Source organism: Eptatretus burgeri, chromosome 13 (assembly GCF_056783735.1).
Source record: "Eptatretus burgeri isolate ZD-2024b chromosome 13, Ebu_testis_v1, whole genome shotgun sequence".
In the NCBI taxonomy this organism is placed as follows: Eukaryota; Metazoa; Chordata; class Myxini; order Myxiniformes; family Myxinidae; genus Eptatretus; species Eptatretus burgeri.
The window spans coordinates 19,381,430-19,404,433 of NC_140973.1; the positions used below are offsets into that span (position 1 = coordinate 19,381,430).

Genomic DNA, 23,004 nt, shown 5'->3' on the forward strand with positions numbered 1-23,004 from the left:
GAGGGTGAGCATTCACTTACAAAGGAACACGATACAATAAATGAGTCACTGGAGGAGGGGGTCACAATTGTTCATGAAGGCAGTAGTTCAAGGCCGCATGCACCTCAGTCCATGGCTGCATTGCAATAAAATACGGGGTTATTGGCCGTGGGGCATGGTTAAAAAAAACATTTCAGAGACCATGGCAGCATAGTTTATTATGGTAGACGGGCAATGGTGATGTGCTGCGCAGGTAGGCAGCAGAAATGTTAATGGCTGGCTGCAGATAGCAGCGGTCTTTATAATGGGGGAAGGCAAGCTCTAAATCTACCACTTCACTGGCAGGAAGCGATGGTACACCAAGAAACTCAAAGGGCTGACGTGGTGGATCCAACACGTGTCTCACTGTTAGTGTGACTGAGCGAGACACCTATTCCTATTTAACAATTTGGGACTCAACCCATACAATGCCAATTACTCTGTTAGTAACCTAGTCTGTCGTGTACAATGTAACCTAGTCTGTAACCTTGGACCTCAGCCTACAAGGGGTCTGTGTTCCTGCAGTCATTTTCTGTGACTGACGGTCATTGGTTGGCATATTTTTGTAACAGCCAGTCATTCAGATTTCCCTGAGGCCGTAATGCCTAAGCTGCTTGATAGGGGTCACTGATGGCACTCAGAGGAATTGTGCCAAGAAGGTGTATACAATAAGGTTTTCACCCATATCTGTCTGTGAGCAGGACATCTCAAAAGGTTATGGATGGATTCAGACAAAACTTGGTGGACAGGTTGAGTGTGTGACAACTATCTGTGAGCAGGATATTTCAAAGTTATGGATAGATTCGGATGAAATTTGGTGTGCAATAAGGATGAATTAGTTAGGTTTTGGTAAGGATTTGGATAATATAATTTTTTAAGTGATTCTTCAGAAAGATAAATAATGCCAAATAATAATGTTTATTGTCCACAGATAAATAACGGAAAATTGCAGTCAAACAAGGCTCAATTAAAACAATATATAACATTTCAAAAATGTGAATGGATTCGGACAAAACTTTGTGGATGATTGGGATTGTTGACAAGAACAAGCTGATTAGATTTGGGTGAAGGTCCAGATGCAGATCCAGCCTATCGGTGGAATACAAAACGTAAACTGTTCAGCCTGGAAGTCAATTCAGTAATTCTTCAAAATTCAGCTAATTGGTTTTAATTGGGTGACTTGTCGGATCGGTGACTTTCCTCCTCACTTTTCGTGCTCTGGTGGGATTTGGAATGAGTGGAGAGGGTGTGGAAAGTGTGCTGATGTGGAATTTGAAGGAAAGTACCAAATTTTAGATGTTGAGTGTGTGAGGAGTTTGTTGTGGAAAGTTTGGAGAACAGTACTTCCTACTGGAGGGAATCTTCAGTTCGTGGTCGACAAGGTAGAGGGATTAGAAGATTTAGAATGGAGGTGCAAGGCTTTTGTTCAGTTGGGAATGGCAAATTGATAGTGGGAATCAGTAGCTGGGATTGCAAATGTGGAGTTTGTGGGCTGGGAGTGTGGCCCGAAAGTTGACAGTGGGGGTTATTGAACGCTGTGAACCTTGTGACCTTATGAGAGATGCCAGGAGGGCGTGCTAGTTTGGAGTTGAGAAAACCCGCAGTATGTGAATGCCATGCGGACACAATTAGTTTGGGAGCACCCACGTCTCGGGTGCTCCAGATCCCAGAGAAAGATAGAGAGCCAAGCATGCAGACCTGAGTTGGGGCCATACTGCCCAGCCAGCTGATTCTGCTGAATCACAGAGATGGAGGATTTGAGAATTCCATTCCCAAATTCATAGGATGTTGCGAGCATGCTGCCCAATGAGGTAAATTGGTTGAGAACCACAGCAGTGGGTGGGGTTAAAAGTAATTTTACAAAAATGTATTGTTGCCATCCTCTCCTCAAAGTAATTGGCATTTAGTGGGGCAGATAACAGCAATTTTTGAGAGGAATCGTGCAAATGATGATACAAGCATCAAATTTGGCACATTTGTTCTCCAGGGGATTCTAATCAAATCTGCCTGATTGGCCATTTGAAAATCCACATTTTTTAAAATTTGGATTTTCAAATGGCCAATCGGGCAGATTTGATCAGAAAGCCCTGCAGAACAGAAATGCCAAATTTGATGCTTGTATCATAATTTGCACGATTTTTCTATTATCTACTACACTATACATCTCAAAAAGTTGTGGACGAGTTATGACAAAACAGGTGCATGAGTTGAATAGGTGACAAGAACAAGCGGATTAGATTTTGGTTCGGATCCAGCCCATCAGTGGGATACAAATCATAAACTGTTCCTCCTGGCAGGGGTATGCGCTCTACCGAGTGCCCTTCTAGTTTTTGATTACCTTCACCACCAAAGATTGATGGAGTTTATGTTTTCACATCGGTTTTTTGTCTGTAAGCAGGATATCTCAAGAAGTTATTGACGCAATCGGCTGAAACATTGTGGACAGGTTGGGTGTGTGACAAGAATGAATTGATTCGATTTTGGTGTGGATCCATATCTGGAACCAGAAACTCGAACTCCTTGAGCGATCGAGCCAAAACCGATATGTAGCATGATATTCCAAAAAGTTGTGGACGGATTCTGGCAAAACTTGGATAAGTTGGGTCGGTGATAAGAAGAAGCAGATTATAATTTGGTTCAGTTCCGGTGCAGATCCGGCCTATTAGTGGTATACAAAACTTAAACTGTTCAGCCTGGCAGAGGTATATGCGCACCACTGAGTGCTATTCTAGTTACTTCCATCACCAAAGGTGGACGGCCGGTGAACAGAGGTTATGTTTTCACCCCTGTATGTTTGTCTGTCTGCAAGAAAGATATCTCAAAAAGTTATTGACAGATTTGGACGAAACTTTGTGGACAGGGTGGGTGTGTGAGAAGGACGAATTGATTAAAGTTTGGTGAAGATCTTGATCCAAATCCGAAATTTTTTTTTTCATCCGTATGACAAATTACAGCTCACAGATCTAAGTCCAAATTGAATGGCCAAGCCACAGCACTGTCTGCTGTTGAGCGGATTGCCCCAAATCCTTCATCAAATTTCTTTAGGTGACACTCATTGAACAATGTGATGAATAGTCTGATCTGGGTGACCAGTCACATGCTGGGTTGTCTTTGAAATTCCATTTGTGGAGGTGGTGTGATGTTCTTGCACGGAGAGTACTGATCCTGTTGAGTGCAGATCAGTTTCCAAGTGAGGAAGTAACTCAAAGGATCTTATCTCGATCACTCACCAGTTCTCTTTTTTTTTTTGAGCAATGTTGTTGTCTGTCCAGATTGCACCACTTCTCCTTTGTGTTAAACCCCCAATCACTGAAAACATCAGCAGAGCCTCAGAAAGGTTTGCATGACTTGAGTCGCACATTTGGTAGATTGTGCAGGTCTTCATGGATTAGAAGCTCTGGGTTGGCTTTGATGCAGTCAAACTCAGCATTCTTACCTTCTGGCACACATCATGGGGTGGGATGTGAGACAGGACTGGGAGCCACTGCACAGGTGTTGATGTCGGTGTACCACTGATTATCCACATCAGTGTTTTTAGGATAGTGTCCAAATATTTTGGGTGGCTGCTCTCTGCCCAACCAGAAGAACAGTATTCTGTTGAAGTTAAAACAAGAGCAAGGCTTGCAATGTGAAGAGTGCACGCACTTGATACCCGGCTTGTGCCCTCGAGATGTTTACCTCTGTCTTGATCTTTTCTGTGACCCGTTTAAGTTTTCATGGAATGAGATTCTGTGATCAAGGATGACTGTAAGGTATTTGGGGAATGGTTCCTCCTTGACTGGTTTGCTACAAAAGGTAACCTGTAGTTTGCTGTTAACCAGTTGGTTGCTGAGATGTAAAGCGGTAACTGTAGTCTTCGTTGGGTTTGGGTGGAGGTGCCAGTAAATGATGTATTGCTCCATTACCTTCAAGTCCTGGGATAAGGTTACTGCTGAGATCTTCAAGGTTGATTGCTTGGGTAGCAAGGGTAAGATCATCTGCATAGGCAAACTTTCTGGAGGTGGTACGAGTACAATGCATGTCGCTCACATAAATGTTGAAGAGGATTAGAGCTAAGACAGACCCTTGAGGGAGAAAATCATTCAAAGTCCTTATGGAGCTTGTTTGCTCTCTGAGTGAAACCCTATATCTTTGATTGCTTGGCATCCAAGAAAGGGCATGCATCGTGGCTTGGCACTGGAAAAATCTGGAAGCTTTCAGCATAACACCGTGGTCACCACATACGCTGATGAAAAGTCAATTAGTGCAACACCCGCCTTGAACACATTGGTAGCCAATCTCAATGTGGGTGGAAATGCAAATACTTGATCAACACAACTTCTTACAGGTCTGAAGCCAGCTTGTTCCTTGGGAAGGTTGGGTTCCACTAGTGGAGAAAGCCTAGCCAGACGGATATGCTCAAACAACTTGTGTGTCGTACATAGCAGAGACATGGGCCGACAGCGAGATGGATCAGCAGCAGGTTTCCCTGGCTAAAGGATGGCAATGACTTTAGCCTCTCTCCAGCTTGGTGGTATGACTCCAGTTGCATGGATGTCAGTGAAAAGAGAAGCCAGCCAACCACATCCATGAGGTCCCAAGTTCTTCAAAAATTCAGGGCAGATGCAATCAATTCCTGCTGCTTTCCTTGCTTTGGTGGAGGAAAGGCTAGTGTCAATGTCAGCCCTGGTGTAGGGGGAAGGAGATGATGCAGGGATGTAGGAGGAGATGATGAAATATTATTGGAGAGTTCCTCACAGACTTCATGGTGAGCCTCCTCACTTGAGGAAACTTTAGAGTTGAGGAGCAGATTAGAAGCAACATGATTGGCCGATACTTTGGGAGGTTGATGTTGAGCAGGTGAGACAGCTCCAGTATGCCTTAGTAGGTTCCTTGCCATTGTACTTGAAGGAGTGAAATTAAGCTGCTCAAGTCTCCTGCCACCTGTGTTGTCTGGACATGTCCAGAGATCCCAAGAGCTCGGAAGCAACGTTTGGATCCCCAGAAGCTTCATACTGGAGGAGTTGGTCAGTTTCTGGCAACCAATATGGCATGCAGCATTTGCGAAAACCACGTGGGATGTTGTTACCTCCGCCATCAAAGTGGTCGGAGGGTATGTTTTCACTCCTGTGTATCTGTCTGTCTGTCTGTGAGCAGGATATCTCAAAAAGTTATGTACAGATTCTGACGAAATTTGGTAGACAAGTTGGGTGTGTGACATTGACAAATTGATTCATTTTTGGTGATGATCCAGATCTGAGAATTTTAAAGTGATTCTTCACCATTGAGATAGGCCAAAACGATATAGAGCACAATATCTCAAAAAGATATGGATCGATTCAGACGAAACTTCGTCGACAGGTTGGGTATCTGACAATTACACATTTATTCGATTTTGGTGAGGATCCGGACCCAGATTTGGATACGAGAACTTTTAAATTTTTACCTCCATCACCAAAGGTAGACAGAGCTCATATTTGCACCAGTTGGTTATCTCCATTTGTGGGATTCAAAAGGTGGAAGGAAGTTCTCCCACAGCTCAAAAGGATGTCCCACAACTCGCAGCTTTTCCGGTAAAGGATCATTATTCGTGAACCAAATCGTCTGGAATCTTTCTCCTTGACAGTTAGTCCCCCGTGCTTCATGCGCAGAATACGCTTTGCAGTGGAGGATGATTTCCTTCTCCTCTAAGCTCCAGCTCTGTTAATTTAATCTTCTCCAATTCGTCTGTAACCTCGTCGTGTAACCTTACCAATGCCAATTACTTCTGTAACCGAGTCGTGTAACCTTACCAATGAGTGTAGTAGATCGTATAAAAATGATGCAAGCATCAAATTTGGCATTTCTGTTCTGCAGGGCTTTCTGATCAAATCTGCCCAATTGGGCATCTGAAAATACAAATTTTTCAAATGGCCAATCAGTCAGATTTGATTGGAATCCCCTGGAGAACAAATGTGCCAAATTTGATGCTTGTATCATAATTTGCATGATTCCTCTCAAATCTTGCTGTTTTCTGCCCCACTAGTAGTGATATGTTGAGTTTTTTTTTTGGCCTTATCTCTCAATTTTACAAATTAGGCCTGTGTTGACCTTAAAAATTAATTGGTAGTTGAATTCAGTGACTCGACATGAAAATGCTCTTCAAATTTCATGTCAATCGGATGAAAATTGAGGATTTCAGAAAAATTGGCCTTTGTTGACCTTTTCGCCTATGGTGACCACAAAAATAATAGGTGGTTGAATACAGTGACCTGACATGTAAATCATTTCAAATTTCAAGTCGATCAGATGAAAATTGAGGATTTTCGAAAATTTCAAAATTTGGCCTATTTTGGATTGACCTTATGCCCTATGTTGACGTTTTGACCGATGAGAAGCTCAAAAGTAATAGACGATTGAATTCAGCGACGTGATATGCAAATCCTATTAAAATTTCAAGTCAATCGGATTAAATTTCATGATTTTAGAAAATTTGGCTCAAATTGGCCCATTGGTCTCTGAAGACCTTTTCGGTCGACCAAATATTACAAAACTTCAATGCGGGACCGTTGCAGGGTCGGTGGCATTAATCTCCAAAAAATTTCAGAATGATCGGTTTAGCGGTTTGGGCTGGAGGTGAGCGCATGGACAAACAAGCAGACAAATGAAATTTCTCGTTGAGCAAGGAATTGCCGGAATAACTTTGTCATATCTCAATGATCTCTGAAAAAACATAAACCTGGAAATCAATTTGGTTCTTATAAGTCGATTGTGAAGCCTGGTGTTGGCTCAGTGGTTAGGGTGTTGGCTTGGGATCCGAGGGTCCTGAATTCAAGCCCCGTTGGACCGCTGAATTAATACACCAGGAGGTTGACTCAGCCTGTCATCCTTCCGAGGTTGGCGAAATGAGTACCAGTGTACTGGTAAGGGGGACACTGCATCAGCAGCAGAGCCGTGTCCCAACCAATGATGCAACCAGCAGCCACAGGCTGCACTAGACAGAGGGAGAGTCGATAGTGCTACTGTTTAATGAGTTATAGCACTCGGTTTGGTCATGATCAAAACTTGGAAGTCAATCGGACTTGAAATGGCTATTTAATCGCAATTTGAAAGTTTTGACCTGACCCCCCTGACATTCAACCCCCGACCGCTAAGAAGGATGTTGGTGTGACACCCCAATGAGACATATGGTTGGATGCAGAATTGGAAGTTGCACATTTTGGATTTGGTTTGAAGTCGATACGACCATTTTATCGGACGTTATTGCGAAAATAAGAATTTCGTTTTTTTGGTGACCTTGACCTTTGACCTAGATTCACCAAAAACGACAAGTGTCTAAGTTGGACCATGGCCGACGTCTGTACCCAGTTTGGTCATGATCGCTGAAACGGTGTGGCTGCTACAGGGTAAACAGACAGACAGACAGACAGAATGACCCACACAACCGACCAACATAATTGCCAAAATCTGAAGGATTCCAGCAATTAACAAATGCACAAACAAATGGAGGCGATCAATGTACTTGTCAAAAAATGCTTTTTTTTTGCCAAGTCACAAACGGACCTAAATGCAATACCCTCTCTGAATCCTTCCCTGAGGGTAAATATCATTATATATATATATATATATATATATATATATATATATATATATATATATATATATATATATATATATATATATATATATATATATATATATGTATGTATGTATATAGTTTTTGCCCCAATCTCTCAATGGTTACGAATCACTTTTTTAAAAAATTAAATAATTCTCGCATCCAGATCCGGATCATCAGCAAAATCGAATCAATTCGTCCTCGTCACACATCCAACCTGTCCACGAAATTTCAACCGAATCCGTGCCCAACTTTTTGAGATATCCTGTACACGAACAAACAGAAAAGGATGAAAACATAACCTCCTTCACCTTTGGTGGCGGAGGTAACAAATGGAGGGATGTTAAGGGGAACAAACCAGACAGAAGCCTTTTCGGGTGGTTTGCATCTTTCTATACCCAATCCTGGCAGCTGCTCAGCAGGGAGTTACGAGACGTCTTATTCCAACAACGTTAACTTATGAAATAACTATCTCATTCACATCTTCATTACCCACCAAGTAATTTTTGTAACAATATCTTCCCTCCTTTTTCAGTCTTCTGTAATTGCCCCCCCCCCCTTTCCCATCCAATTATCTCATCTCAATTCTCCTTGCAGATCTTTAACAATCTTCTGGTTATATGAGGCAGGTGATGCATTGGATTGAAAATGTATCCAACGTGCCACGTCTTGTGACAACAAAAGTGATTGAAGCCATCACCACTTCGTCTCCAAGGTGAGTTGGTACCATCAGATGTAAATGTTGACCTCTTCAGCATGCCCATTCTAGACTTGTATCACTTGAGAATTGAAGCTGCATTTGGTTGATAATTGCTAATGCGGTTACCCTTAGGAATAACTAGGCTCGTGTGAAGGAGGCGGGATCGAACTGTTTGTTGCTGAGCGACCAGTCTTATTAAACACTCGAGTTTATTCACAGCCAACACCATAGTAACGCCAGCTGGACGTGTTGAGTTGGAGTGTGTGGAGCGGTTGGACAATCTTCGTCGGACCTTGCTCTGAGTCGGATTCTGGCCACAGCACATTTTAGAAACGGTAACAGGTGAGGTCTTTGCTTCTCATGTCTCGTCGCTTCACGGTCGTTTTGTTTTTGATCTTGACCCGTTGGGATTGTCACCGTCAGGATGAGATCGTGGTTTGATCAGGTTGTTATTGAGGTTGTTGTGGAAGGTTTTAAAAAATGATTTCTTGGATTTATGTGTTACATTGTCACCTGATCTCACCTGCTTTTATGCGTCATTGTTTCACTTGGTCTTATCTGGTTTTCTACTTCATGGTCTGACCTCGTTTTATGTGTCACAGTCGCAACTTGTCTCACTCGGAATCATGCATGACAACCTCACTTGGTTTGATCTGGTTATTTAAACCACAATCCCACCTGGCTATATACATCACAATCTCACCTGGCTATATACATCACAATCTCACCTGGCTATAAACATCACAATCTCACCTGGCTATACACATCACAATCTCACCTGGCTATACACATCACAATCCCACCTGGCAAGATGCAACATAATCTCATCTGGCTGTACGCACCAAACCCTATCTGGCTGTACGCACCAAACCCTATCTGGCTGTACGCACCAAACCCTATCTGGCTGTACGCACCAAACCCTATCTGGCTGTACGCACCAAACCCTATCTGGCTGTACGCACCAAACCCTATCTGGCTGTACGCACCAAACCCTATCTGGCTGTACGCACCAAACCCTATCTGGCTGTACGCACCAAACCCTATCTGGCTGTACGCACCAAACCCTATCTGGCTGTACGCACCAAACCCTATCTGGCTGTACGCACCAAACCCTATCTGGCTGTACGCACCAAACCCTATCTGGCTGTACGCACCAAACCCTATCTGGCTGTACGCACCAAACCCTATCTGGCTGTACGCACCAAACCCTATCTGGCTGTACGCACCAAACCCTATCTGGCTGTACGCACCAAACCCTATCTGGCTGTACGCACCAAACCCTATCTGGCTGTACGCACCAAACCCTATCTGGCTGTACGCACCAAACCCTATCTGGCTGTACGCACCAAACCCTATCTGGCTGTACGCACCAAACCCTATCTGGCTGTACGCACCAAACCCTATCTGGCTGTACGCACCAAACCCTATCTGGCTGTACGCACCAAACCCTATCTGGCTGTACGCACCAAACCCTATCTGGCTGTACGCACCAAACCCTATCTGGCTGTACGCACCAAACCCTATCTGGCTGTACGCACCAAACCCTATCTGGCTGTACGCACCAAACCCTATCTGGCTGTACGCACCAAACCCTATCTGGCTGTACGCACCAAACCCTATCTGGCTGTACGCACCAAACGCTATCTGGCTGTACGCACCAAACGCTATCTGGCTGTACGCACCAAACGCTATCTGGCTGTACGCACCAAACGCTATCTGGCTGTACGCACCAAACGCTATCTGGCTGTACGCACCAAACGCTATCTGGCTGTACGCACCAAACGCTATCTGGCTGTACGCACCAAACGCTATCTGGCTGTACGCACCAAACGCTATCTGGCTGTACGCACCAAACGCTATCTGGCTGTACGCACCAAACGCTATCTGGCTGTACGCACCAAACGCTATCTGGCTGTACGCACCAAACGCTATCTGGCTGTACGCACCAAACGCTATCTGGCTGTACGCACACCCCAATCTAATTTGGCTTTATGCATTGGGTCTCGAACGTGTAGTCACTCCACACGCCATCTGGTTAAGCCAATAATCTGCTCGTGTGATGCACTTTGCAAGCTTCGCAGCCTTCTGGGTGTTTGGCTTCAGAAATACAAACGTCAAAATCACTGGAATATTTATATATATATAATGGAGTTAGATGTAGTTAGATATTGATTTAGATATAGATATATATTACGATTTGTTATTTACCTTCAAGACGGGGGAAATATACACCCTGGGGGGGGGGGGGGATTGAGTTTAAGGGGAATTCAGAGCGAAGTGGTGTTGTAGCATGTGCAGTGCCTAAAAGATATGCCATGTAATCCCACCACAAACCACTATATTTCGATCACATCTCATCTCATCATAATGGTCTATTCCCCACTTCGCCGCCATGGTCCAGTGCACCAACATCAGGAAGTCCGCCAACTTTGACCTTTCTCGTTTGCTGTGTCAGCATCTGCAGCTTCGATCCGGCAGAATTTACGTGAAATCTCATCTTGCTGGACATTGCCTGTATTTTCGTACTTGAAGTCCTCCACCTCCTCCATTTTATTAGTGGCAATGGTCCATACTTAATAATTTTGAGTGTGAACAATTGCAATGTTGGCAAAGAGCTATTGATGGTAAGATTGCATATTCGTCCTTTCCAGCATTGCTTGTAATCTCCGTCCGTAGGTGACCTTTTTATTGGCGTACGTCATTACGAGGACGAAGTATCGGCAGTGAGAGATAAGCTGCGGCTCCGTCCTTGTTTGCTGCAGGAATAGAAAAAACAATTAATCTCCGTATTCAGATAAAGTGGGACGTCCATGCGTTCAAGATCACCAGGATCACTGCTCACCTGCCCTCATTTGTTCCTCTTTATTCCCACCTGTGGAATCAACTTTCACATTCTCTTCATTCAAATTCTTCCCTACAGGTCTTCAAGACTGCTGTTCATCACCTTCGCAGATCATCCCCAATCCAAAGCCATGATCTTTTCTACCCTCGTAGACCCCCCCTCTCAAAAAACCCCCCTTCTCCATCCAAATTTCCAGTTTTCCCTCCTAAGAGTTTCCTTCTTTATCTATCTTGTCCACCCCATGCACCCTCTCCTGCCCTCCGTTCCTCCCCACACCCATTGTTTGCCCAAGTCTCCCTCTATCTTGATCTTCATCTCCGCTCTCCATGATTCCCCCCTCTCTCCACTGTTCCTTTGTTCCTGTTGCGTCCTGTTGCGTCCTGATGCGTTCAGTGTACCAACTCTTCCACGAGCCTCGACCATGAAAAGGAAATATTCCAGATAGGTGATCAGCTTCTTCTTTTTCTCAAGATGAGGAGTGAGGGGTGCTTCCACAACTAGCCTGTTGAAAGGGTCAGGAGCGGTGAGCGTTGCATACAGTTGAGTTGTCCACAAATTGATCGTGTATTTTGCAGCGATGAAGAGAGTCGTTGTTGATAATAATTTGTCCATATGTAGAACTGGTGTCATTTTCTTTATACTTTGTGAGCAGACGAAGTAGAGCAGGGAAGAAGACGTGGGGTCGATCATTGTAGCTTGTCGCTACAACACCGCAATCAGGATCTCGTGTTGTCATTGATCTTGAGTAGTTCCTCAGGAGTGCAGGATGTTGATAGGGTAAACCAGGTGAGGATGTGTACAAGTCTTTAGTGTGTTTGGGTGTCCATAGTCACGTCTGGGGTCGTTTGTCAACCTCGACTTGGTTGTACTATTACCAGACTTTGTCACTCCATCTCTCGCTCGATTTAGAGAGTGGATACAGAACTAGAAAATGTGTGACAGAAGGATCTCCTTAGTATAACGATCAATGGTCCACCACCCAAAAGGATAGTCACATGGGTAAGTTTGTTGAAGTTCACATTACCACCAGGACCAGAAAGCTGGACCATTGGGAGGGAAAATCACCTGGGGGTCTGCACAAGATGTCACCTATTTATTATGTAGATAAATATGGCGGAACGTTTGGCCTTCTGTGCATGCTATCCCCGCTCCTCACTCCCACAATATATTTCCATGTGTGCTATGCTCCCTCCCCCACCCTTTACAACATCCCTCCTTTCCACTTCCTATACTCTTTCCCGACTTCCTTTTACTCCTTTACCCCAGCCCTGGCCTATTCGATGTGGTTGCGGTCTATGGCAGGGGCCACGCGTAGTCATCAGCGGCCTCTTGAGCCCTGTACAACGATGCTGATGGCTGAGCTGGTGGCCCAGATACGTGAAGCTTCACGACAAGCCTGGCGCCGGAGCCGCGTCCTCTGCCTCCAGGCTCCACCAGGTTGTGCGGACTACACCTGGCTCATAAGTCTGCCGCAAGCACCGCCATCATTTGACATTTCTTCTGGTGTCTGCTTGGAGCTTGAAGACCTGTGTGGCCAGCTAAGACCAAGAGATTGCGGCCCAGCTATCCTAAGGTGGGGTCGAAGGGTTGGTTGACCAAAATGAACTTTAAAAGTCCCATCTTGTGGAATTCCTTAAATATAAATCATGCATGGATCTTCACATCAATAAAAATTCAGTCATAGGATAGTTTTGGTGGTAAAAGTATTCATATGTGAGCTGTTTGGTAAAATATTCCTGGTCACATCGGATCCAACTCCAACTGTCAACTGCTTTGGTCCCAACGGCGGCGTTCGATCACACAGCAAGCCAGGCTGAGATGTTAAGTCTACCGTCCTATACGCAATAGGATAGTTCCTGATCTATAACTGCTGCGGCAGTTCCACTGGCCTCCAATTGGGTTGTGTGTCTGTAAATAATTTGCTGACAATTTGCACTCAAATTCTTCAACAATGAAAAGCTACCACCTTTACACAAAACCACTTAACCACAGTTAAGTACAACCACCCCGATAAAAGGTTATTGGTTTAATCCTCCACTCTCAAAAACCGCAGTATAAAATTGTTCTCCGATGGTCCCTGCAGAGCTTAGTGAGGCTTTACTATGGCCATTGGGTTGTCCACAAATGATAATCCAAACTAAAGGCTGCGGTCAAAGCGACCAATGCTGTAATGATGATCTCCATCCCTTGTTGCCCTTTGTGGTGGAAAAGTACAGAGCGATTCGGCTTGCATGTCCTTGCATCTCAAGAAACGGAACACCTAGGTAATTTCGGTAACTCGAGCACGGCTTAAGTTGTGATTTGTAAATCCATGAGGTTCTCAAACTTAACACCTCGCTTGATCTACCACTTAGGTTCCGCCAGCTCATCGAGTCCCACGAGCCAGAACCTTCAGAAGTTCCAATGCTTTTCCGAAGCACCCTTCGCGAGTTTGCGGAATGCCCTCCACGCACGACCCGGGCCCGTGATGGAGGCTCGGGGGCAGCCCCGAGGCGAACGCACAGTCTACTGTGGAATTTAGTCCCTGGTGGAAGGAGCATTGGCTGGTTTAGCACCGCCCGTATCCGGCCGACACCGGCCGTGTCCACCATCTCTGCGGACGTGGAATGGAGTCTTCCTAGTCCGGCGGTGAGAACGGAGAGCGAACCGAACGTGCAGTTCATGCACGAAGATGATGTACATCATTCTGACGGGTGATGCGCTCTCGAGATCCACCGGTTGAGGGCAAGGGATGAACTTAGGGATTTGTAATTCCAACCATGTTGCCTAACCCATAATACACGCAGCGATTTACCCTACCCCATTCTAAAAAAAATGGTCTCTAACTTTTGGTGAATGACAAAGCCATTGTGAGCTGCTGATTGGTGTGTGGTTCGTGCTTACAGGGATAATTTAACCACAGGAAACAAAAAGGATCCGCAAGACATCTGAAAGCAAAGTATAATTAATGTCCTCCCTGCGATTTGTTTCCCCTGTGAGAAATAAACGAGTAATAGGCATTCACAGCCATCCTTGACCATGTTGTGGAATGTCGGCCGAGGCCCTCACCTTGTCTGTTTTTTCTCCCGCCCTCACTTTTTCACCTTTATTCACTTTTAAATTCGTTTTCTCTGCAACTTATTGAGCGACTGACAAACTTTAATCGTAGGAGCTCCTCGCCATGGATAATATTGTAAAGCAAAGTTACATGATGACTTGATGGAAAATGTGGCCAGCATTCCAAAAAGTCTATTTACTGCAGGAATGGGTCGCAGCATGTTCCACTTATCAGGAATCGGAACAAAAATTGGAATTTATTAGCAACAAGTTGTGTCACCTGCTCAAGGTGGGGGTTATTTCAACATTAGTCAAAGATCAAGAATATTGTTGTTTAAAGCTGTAGAAATTTTTTTTTTTTAACTCGGGAGTGCGACACGGCAATGGTGGGCCAAATGCCCTTATCAGGTCCTCGTTTATAAAGGTCATACAGAAGCCTGTGACGACTCCTTACACTAAGTGTAGTTCCGTGGAGATTGTGGAACCTTTGTTTATTAGTTTCCATTCTGCGTTTGTAATAAAAAAATATTTCAATGCAAATGGAACGTGAACACAACACGGACGTGCCGACGCTCTGCCCATCGGCCAAAGCACCTTTACTTCTTGTGACTTGCAAAATCGAAGATTTTTCAACTATATCGGTCAGTAGATTTTGTTATTCTGTCTGTTTGTTACTTGGCGGAAATTTTTTTTTTTGCCAGTATGTTGGTCTGTCGCATTTGCCTGTCTGTCTGTCTGTCTGTCTGTCTTTGTCACACGATTTTTGGCCACAGTTTTCAAGCAATCGTTCTGAATTTTTTTGTGTGTGTAGGTGACCAGCCAAGGACAGCAACGCTTAATTTTTGTGAACATACGAATCCGGATCTGGATCTGAGAATTTTTAAGTGATTCTTCACCATTGAGAGATAGGGCCAAAAACGATATACGGCACAATATCTCAAAAATGTTATTGATGGATTCACACGAAACTTGGTGGACAGTTTCGGAGTGCCACGAGGAAGAATTGATTCAATTTTGGTGAAGAGCCGAATCCAGATCTGGATACGATAATTATTAAATTTTCAGTGATTCTTCACCTTTGAGGGATTGGGCTAAAAACTTTTGCATGATATCTCAAAAAGTGGGATACAAAATGTAAACTATTCAGTCTGGCGGAGGTAATGTGCTCCGCCGAGTGCATTCCGTTTCACCAAGTTGTCACTCTGCGAGTGATTTTTTTTTTCTTTTTATTTTGTTTGTTTGTCAATCGCCTACGGGTCACAATTCTAAACCAATTGTCATGAAACTTTATCAAGTTGTCGAGGTAGTCTCAACTGAGAAGTCTATTGATTTTGAGGTCAAACGTCATCTTGAGGTTAAAGCATAAAATATTGACTTGAAAGTTGACCAGGATTTACATATTGCGCCACTGAATTTGGAAACCAACTATTTGAGGTCAAAAGGTCAAAGGTCAACTCAAGGTCAAACTTTTTAAATCATCAATTTCAATGTGAAAAATAGTCAATTTTCATCCGATTGACCTGAGCTTTGATCAAGATTGTCAATTTTAATCTTGATTAAATGGGAAATTTCATGTATCCATGGCAACCTTTGGAGAGGGTGGTGGATTTTACAAGTATCGTGCTCTGCACGACGTCTTTTTCTTGTTTTTACATTGATTTGATGACTGCGGATCATATGCGAGGTCTAACAATAATGTTCCAGAATTAATGCAATATAATTTTTTATTGTAAACGTACCAATTATGATTGGCGGTCGCCTTCAAAGCAATCTCCCTGGGAGTCTATACATGCTTGTCAACGTCACTGCTATGCTTCAAAGTACACTTGGAAGTCGTTGTCTGATAAGCCATTTGGCTCACTGGCCACGGCTCTCTGGATCTCTCATATTGATCCAAAACGAGTTCCTCTCATTGGAGTTTCGGACCAACATTCTCACCCTTTCAACATTTCCGTCCGTTTTGTCAATCGATGGGCGTCCTCTCCGCACGTCATCATTCACGTCCATTCTCCAATGTGTAAACCTCTTGGCCCATTCAAACGCACATTCTCTTCATCCATTGTTGGGTGAGCAGAAGCAGCATGTCTAAGTGACCAGGTAAGACAAGTCTGCATACCTATAGGCCATCCAACAAGCCTTTACCATATAGTACTATGTGGACACAGTGTGTGTTTGTTTATTTGTGTGTTCGTGTATTTAAAACATAGTGTTTGTTTTTATGTGTTTGTGTATATTTCTGTATTTGTTGTATATTTCTGTATATAAAACACAGTGTATATTTGTGTATTTGTCTGTCCCCCTTCATAAGGACGATTTAAGGAGGGTTTTCAAGGCCAATCTTTTAACATGACTGTGTGTTCACTGGTCTTTTTTTCAGGATAAAAACAAAAAATCGAAAAACATTTTTCATAAAAGAGTAATTGCGTCTCTTCCATTGAAAATGTACGGTGACTTGCAACCAGGCCTCTCGGGCGGTTTACAGAAGCGCTCCAAAAATAACAATAAATACAAGGCAGTGGAAGGTGAAATTCGCTGCACGTGATGAGCAACATGCACATAGCAAAATGTGTGTTCATTTACGTATGTAGGATGTCTAATAAATAAAGAAGATATCGGCACACCTGACGCAAGGCCGAGGCTTCAGACGTCCCAGAAGATAAAGGAAGTAGGATCACATTTGTACTTGCAGTGTTTTTTGATGGGCTTTTATACGAACATATATCTAAACTAGTGTGTGTGTGTGTGTGTGTGTGTGTGTGTGTGTGTGTGTGTGTGTGTGTGTGTGTGTGTGTGTGTGTGTGTGTGTGTGTGTGTGTGTGTGTGTGTGTGTGTGTGTGTGTGTGTGTGTGTTTCTCCTCCCTAACTCCATAACTCCATAACTCCATAAAACTGAGCAGCCTGAAACTTTGCGTACATACTAAGAAAACTCCAAGGAAGTGCACGAATGAAAATTAGATGTTTGTGTTAATTAAAACATCCCTTTTGAAGATAATTAACGGCCTTATTTAATTATATCCTTCTTCAGGCGATCCTCAGCCACCTCACTCTATATAGGTTCTTAAGGCGTTTCCTGGGTTACCTCGCTGGGGTATTAAGCCACCATGTTTTTTGGCCTGCTCAACCATGCCTTGAACAGGCCGCAATGATTTCTTAACGATAAAGTTTTTTTTTCACTTTCCTCACTCATGTTATCGAATGCCTGGTCATCATGGCTACAAATCGCTTGGTACATTGCAATGCTTATAAACGCCTGGAGACGCAAGCGTTCGTGGCTTTATTTCATTTCCGCATATGAATAACCTCAAAAATCTCTTAAACTAAGCTGAATTACAAAATTTGAGCTCCAGATTTGAACTCTGCAGCAGTTTCAACTGCAAAAATGTGTTAATTTGTCTAATTCGGACATAGTTTAGACATTCGAACATTGCTATTACTTGCCAACCATTTCATTGGTGTGCTTGCTCGAGTGCTTAAGCCACTTTCCGAGTGCCCTACAGTGGACCGTGGTCCAGTTCCTGTCCCAATTGGGATATACCGTTGGCAGTTGCTACAACGTAGAGCATGTTCTGATAATGCATTTTCGCAACAGTGTAGATTTAATTGAACAACAACAACCGCGCTACGTCATTCTGAGCGAATCATTCACTCACTGCCGACACTTTTGCCGCACCACATCATTCTGAATGAGTGGTTCGTGCTCCATCGTTCTTAACAAGTGGTTCATGCTCTGTCGTTCTGAGTGAGTGGTTCGTGTTCCATCGTTCTTAACGAGTGGTTCGTGCTCCATCATTCTTAACAAGTGGTTTGTGCTCCATCATTCGGAGTTAGTGGTCCGTGCTCCATCATTCTGAGCAAGTTGTTCGTGAAGAGCATGATCCCGACTGCATGAGAAGTTCCAAGGTGCTATGGGAGATGGAGAATGTCCTGAAATGTTACAAGGAGGTCTCCGAACAGAAAATGAAGGTAGCCACTCAAGTCTCTAATTTGAAGTTCTTCAAAAAAAATCCAAAGCAAATCAGCCTCCATTCCATCTTCTGAGTCTTCAATCTCAACTGGACAGCCGGTTACACCTGAATATGCCTGCCACAAGCAATATGTACTGTATTCAACTCCAATCATGACAACACTTATTAAAAAGTAATTCATTTTCATGTTTTTATTTGTTATACGTTTTATTTACACATTGTTTTCTGCTTTTTTTTGGCCCCCCTCGCAAACCCCTGCTTCCTCGCTCCTCCACCCTTCCTCTCCCCTCCCCTCCTCTTTTTCTCCCCACCCTTAATATACCCATTGTCCAGACGGTGGTCATGTCCAGATGGACCCTCCCCTCATGCTGCCTTCCCTTTCTGCAGACCTCCTCACTCCCCTCCTCACTCCCCCCTCCTTCTTCACTCCCCCACCCACCTCGATATCCCTCCCTCCTCCCTGCTCTCTCCCTCCTCTCCTCTCTTTCTTACTCCCCCCTCCCCCCCCCCCCTTTAATATTCCCGTGAGTGAAGCAACGGGTTGTATTTGCTAATCTATACTAATAAATGGCGGTGTGTGTGTGTGTGTGTGTGTGTGTGTGTGTGTGTGTGTGTGTGTGTGTGTGTGTGTGTGTGTGTGTGTGTGTGTGTGTGTGTGTGTGTGTGTGTGTGTGTGTGTGTGTTCGTTCATAAAGCATAACATATTCTCTCTGATAACTCCCCTACCCTCACCCCGTTCTCCATTTGTCCCATCCTCCCTCCACCCCTCCTAATACAGTGCAGCACCATCTTCCCGCACTTCTCCCTTTCCTTCCCTCCCCCCACCCCCTCTCTCTCTCCCCCTCTCTCGTTCTCTCTGTCTCTGAGCCTATCCGGACGGTGGTTTACTCCATACGTGTCTGGACGGTGGTTATTTCTGGTAGGGGTTTGTTTGCAGACGTGTCCGGATGGTATTTATCTCCGGATGGTATTTATCTTCGGGTGTGTCCGGATGGTATTTATCTCCTGATGTGTCCGGATGGTATTTATCTCCAGATGTGTCCGGATGGTATTTATCTCCGTATGTGTCCGGATGGTATTTATCTCCTGGTGTGTCCGGATGGTATTTATCTCCGTATGTGTCCGGATGGTATTTATCTCCGTATGTGTCCGGATGGTATTTATCTCCGTATGTGTCCGGATGGTATTTATCTCCGTATGTGTCCGGATGGTATTTATCTCCGGGTGTGTCCGGATGGTATTTATCTCCAGATGTGTCCGGATGGTATTTATCTCCGTATGTGTCCGGATGGTATTTATCTCCAGATGTGTCCGGATGGTATTTATCTCCAGATGTGTCCGGATGGTATTTATCTCCAGATGTGTCCGGATGGTATTTATCTCCTGGTGTGTCCGGATGGTATTTATCTCCGTATGTGTCCGGATGGTATTTATCTCCGGATGTGTCCGGATGGTATTTATCTCCGGGTGTGTCCGGATGGTATTTATCTCCGTATGTGTCCGGATGGTATTTATCTCCAGATGTGTCCGGATGGTATTTATCTCCAGATGTGTCCGGATGGTATTTATCTCCAGATGTGTCCGGATGGTATTTATCTCCTGATGTGTCCGGATGGTATTTATCTCCAGATGTTTCCGGATGGTATTTATCTCCGTGTGTGTCCGGATGGTATTTATCTCCTGATGTGTCCGGATGGTATTTATCTCCGGGTGTGTCCGGATGGTATTTATCTCCAGATGTGTCCGGATGGTATTTATCTCCTGGTGTGTCCGGATGGTATTTATCTCCTGGTGTGTCCGGATGGTATTTATCTCCTGGTGTGTCCGGATGGTATTTATCTCCGGATCTGTCCGGATGGTATTTATCTCCGGGTGTGTCCGGATGGTATTTATCTCCTGGTGTGTCCGGATGGTATTTATCTCCGTATGTGTCCGGATGGTATTTATCTCCGTATGTGTCCGGATGGTATTTATCTCCGTATGTGTCCGGATGGTATTTATCTCCGTATGTGTCCGGATGGTATTTATCTCCGGGTGTGTCCGGATGGTATTTATCTCCGTATGTGTCCGGATGGTATTTATCTCCAGATGTGTCCGGATGGTATTTATCTCCAGATGTGTCCGGATGGTATTTATCTCCTGGTGTGTCCGGATGGTATTTATCTCCTGATGTGTCCGGATGGTATTTATCTCCAGATGTGTCCGGATGGTATTTATCTCCGTGTGTGTCCGGATGGTATTTATCTCCTGATGTGTCCGGATGGTATTTATCTCCGGATCTGTCCGGATGGTATTTATCTCCGGGTGTGTCCGGATGGTATTTATCTCCGTATGTGTCCGGATGGTATTTATCTCCGTATGTGTCTGGATGGTATTTATCTCCTGGTGTGTCCGGATGGTATTTATCTCCGTATGTGTCCGGATGGTATTTATCTCCGGATGTGTCCGGATGGTATTTATCTCCAGATGTGTCCGGATGGTATTTATCTCCGTATGTGTCCGGATGGTATTTATCTCCAGATGTGTCCGGATGGTATTTATCTCCAGATGTGTCCGGATGGTATTTATCTCCAGATGTGTCCGGATGGTATTTATCTCCTGGTGTGTCCGGATGGTATTTATCTCCGTATGTGTCCGGATGGTATTTATCTCCGGATGTGTCCGGATGGTATTTATCTCCGGATGTGTCCGGATGGTATTTATCTCCGGGTGTGTCCGGATGGTATTTATCTCCGTATGTGTCCGGATGGTATTTATCTCCAGATGTGTCCGGATGGTATTTATCTCCAGATGTGTCCGGATGGTATTTATCTCCAGATGTGTCCGGATGGTATTTATCTCCTGATGTGTCCGGATGGTATTTATCTCCAGATGTGTCCGGATGGTATTTATCTCCGTGTGTGTCCGGATGGTATTTATCTCCTGATGTGTCCGGATGGTATTTATCTCCGGGTGTGTCCGGATGGTATTTATCTCCAGATGTGTCCGGGTGGTATTTATCTCCTGGTGTGTCCGGATGGTATTTATCTCCTGGTGTGTCCGGATGGTATTTATCTCCTGGTGTGTCCGGATGGTATTTATCTCCGGATCTGTCCGGATGGTATTTATCTCCGGGTGTGTCCGGATGGTATTTATCTCCTGGTGTGTCCGGATGGTATTTATCTCCGTATGTGTCCGGATGGTATTTATCTCCGTATGTGTCCGGATGGTATTTATCTCCGTATGTGTCCGGATGGTATTTATCTCCGTATGTGTCCGGATGGTATTTATCTCCGGGTGTGTCCGGATGGTATTTATCTCCAGATGTGTCCGGATGGTATTTATCTCCAGATGTGTCCGGATGGTATTTATCTCCAGATGTGTCCGGATGGTATTTATCTCCTGGTGTGTCCGGATGGTATTTATCTCCTGATGTGTCCGGATGGTATTTATCTCCAGATGTGTCCGGATGGTATTTATCTCCGTGTGTGTCCGGATGGTATTTATCTCCTGATGTGTCCGGATGGTATTTATCTCCGGATCTGTCCGGTTGGTATTTATCTCCGGGTGTGTCCGGATGGTATTTATCTCCTGGTGTGTCCGGATGGTATTTATCTCCGTATGTGTCCGGATGGTATTTATCTCCGTATGTGTCTGGATGGTATTTATCTCCTGGTGTGTCCGGATGGTATTTATCTCCGTATGTGTCCGGATGGTATTTATCTCCGGATGTGTCCGGATGGTATTTATCTCCAGATGTGTCCGGATGGTATTTATCTCCGTATGTGTCCGGATGGTATTTATCTCCGGGTGTGTCCGGATGGTATTTATCTCCGGGTGTGTCCGGATGGTATTTATCTCCGGGTGTGTCTGGTCGGTGTTTGTGTCCATATGGGCGTTTGTCTCCAGACAGGTCCGGGCGGTGTATATCGTGGGACCGGTAGAAAATGGATTTCAGACATTATTTTGTTTCCATCTTCACTGTGATTTGATGCAGAATAATTTTGATGAGGTGGTATAAATCGTAATTAACGCTCCACCGCACGTCTGCCTTCCCTTCCTCTCACCTCACATTGTCTTCCCTTCCCTCACCCCTCACCCCTCCTCTCTCCCCCACCCCTCGCTCTCTCTCTCCCCCGTATTATCCTCTCCCCACCCAGTATTCCCATCAGTGAAGCGATGGGTGGTATTTGCTGGTAAAGTAATATTCAAAGGCTCCACAGTCTTCACGGGACTCCACTGAGTGTAAGGAGTGGTTGTGAGCTATTACACAAACCTTAGACACGGAGCTGAAGGTGCCACTTGGCCCATCATCGCCGTGTTGCACTCTTTTTTTTCTTTTTTTTTGCTCCTGCTTCAAATACCGATCTTGACGTTTTTACCAAAGTCTAAATAACTTGTTGTTGATCAGGTGAGCCAACTTGTATATAGATATGACAACATCATGGTTTAACTATCTAATTTAAACAATAAACCTGTGTCTGTTTGTATAACAGTGTTGTCTTGTTTCCAACCACTTGGATACCTGTCAACGTCTTCCTTTACCACATTATGGCTTACATGTGTTATCTATCGTGAGCCATTTACCATGGTGTCGCTTACAACTATTACAGTGAGTCGTTTACCACGGTATGGCATGCATGTGTTTGTGAGATGGTTATGACGGAGCTTACAGGTTAGTTATAGCGACCCGTTTACCATGGGATGGCTTACAGGTGAGTTATATATTGAGTCGTTTACCACAGTTAACCTCACAGGTATGTTATAATGAGCCATTTACTATGGTATGGTGAACAGGTGTGTAATTATAGTGAGCTGTTAACCTTTTGTTGTCGATATTGTGATCGTGCGTTCATCATGGCTTAATTGTCCTCTCCTGGTTGGAAAG

At 44.4% G+C, this 23,004-nt stretch overlaps 1 protein-coding gene across 2 annotated transcripts; it reads left to right on the plus strand.

The window, feature by feature from the left end:
- Positions 1–7,774: 7,774 nt before the first annotated feature.
- On the plus strand, positions 7,775–17,023 carry RD3 (RD3 regulator of GUCY2D). 2 transcript variants are annotated; one of them, XM_085851516.1, is made up of 4 exons: positions 7,775–8,309; positions 8,427–8,629; positions 12,403–12,709; positions 13,491–17,023. In XM_085851516.1, the coding sequence occupies exons 3-4, from the start codon at positions 12,417–12,419 to the stop codon at positions 13,831–13,833; spliced, it is 636 nt and encodes a 211-aa protein (XP_085707642.1). In that variant the 5' UTR covers positions 7,775–8,309; positions 8,427–8,629; positions 12,403–12,416; the 3' UTR covers positions 13,834–17,023. The 2 variants fall into 2 exon arrangements, with proteins under 2 accessions (XP_085707642.1, XP_085707641.1); XM_085851515.1 differs by having other exon boundaries at positions 7,780–8,309; positions 8,427–8,636.
- The last annotated feature ends 5,981 nt before the right edge of the window (positions 17,024–23,004 follow it).

Coding starts and splice junctions, on each gene's coding strand:
- RD3 (XM_085851516.1), top strand. CDS start 12,417: ATGTGGTTGCGGTCTATGGCAGGGGCCACGCGTAGTCATCAGCGGCCT. Junction 12,710..13,490: donor TGCGGCCCAGCTATCCTAAG/GTGGGGTCGAAG, acceptor TCTACCACTTAG/GTTCCGCCAGCTCATCGAGT.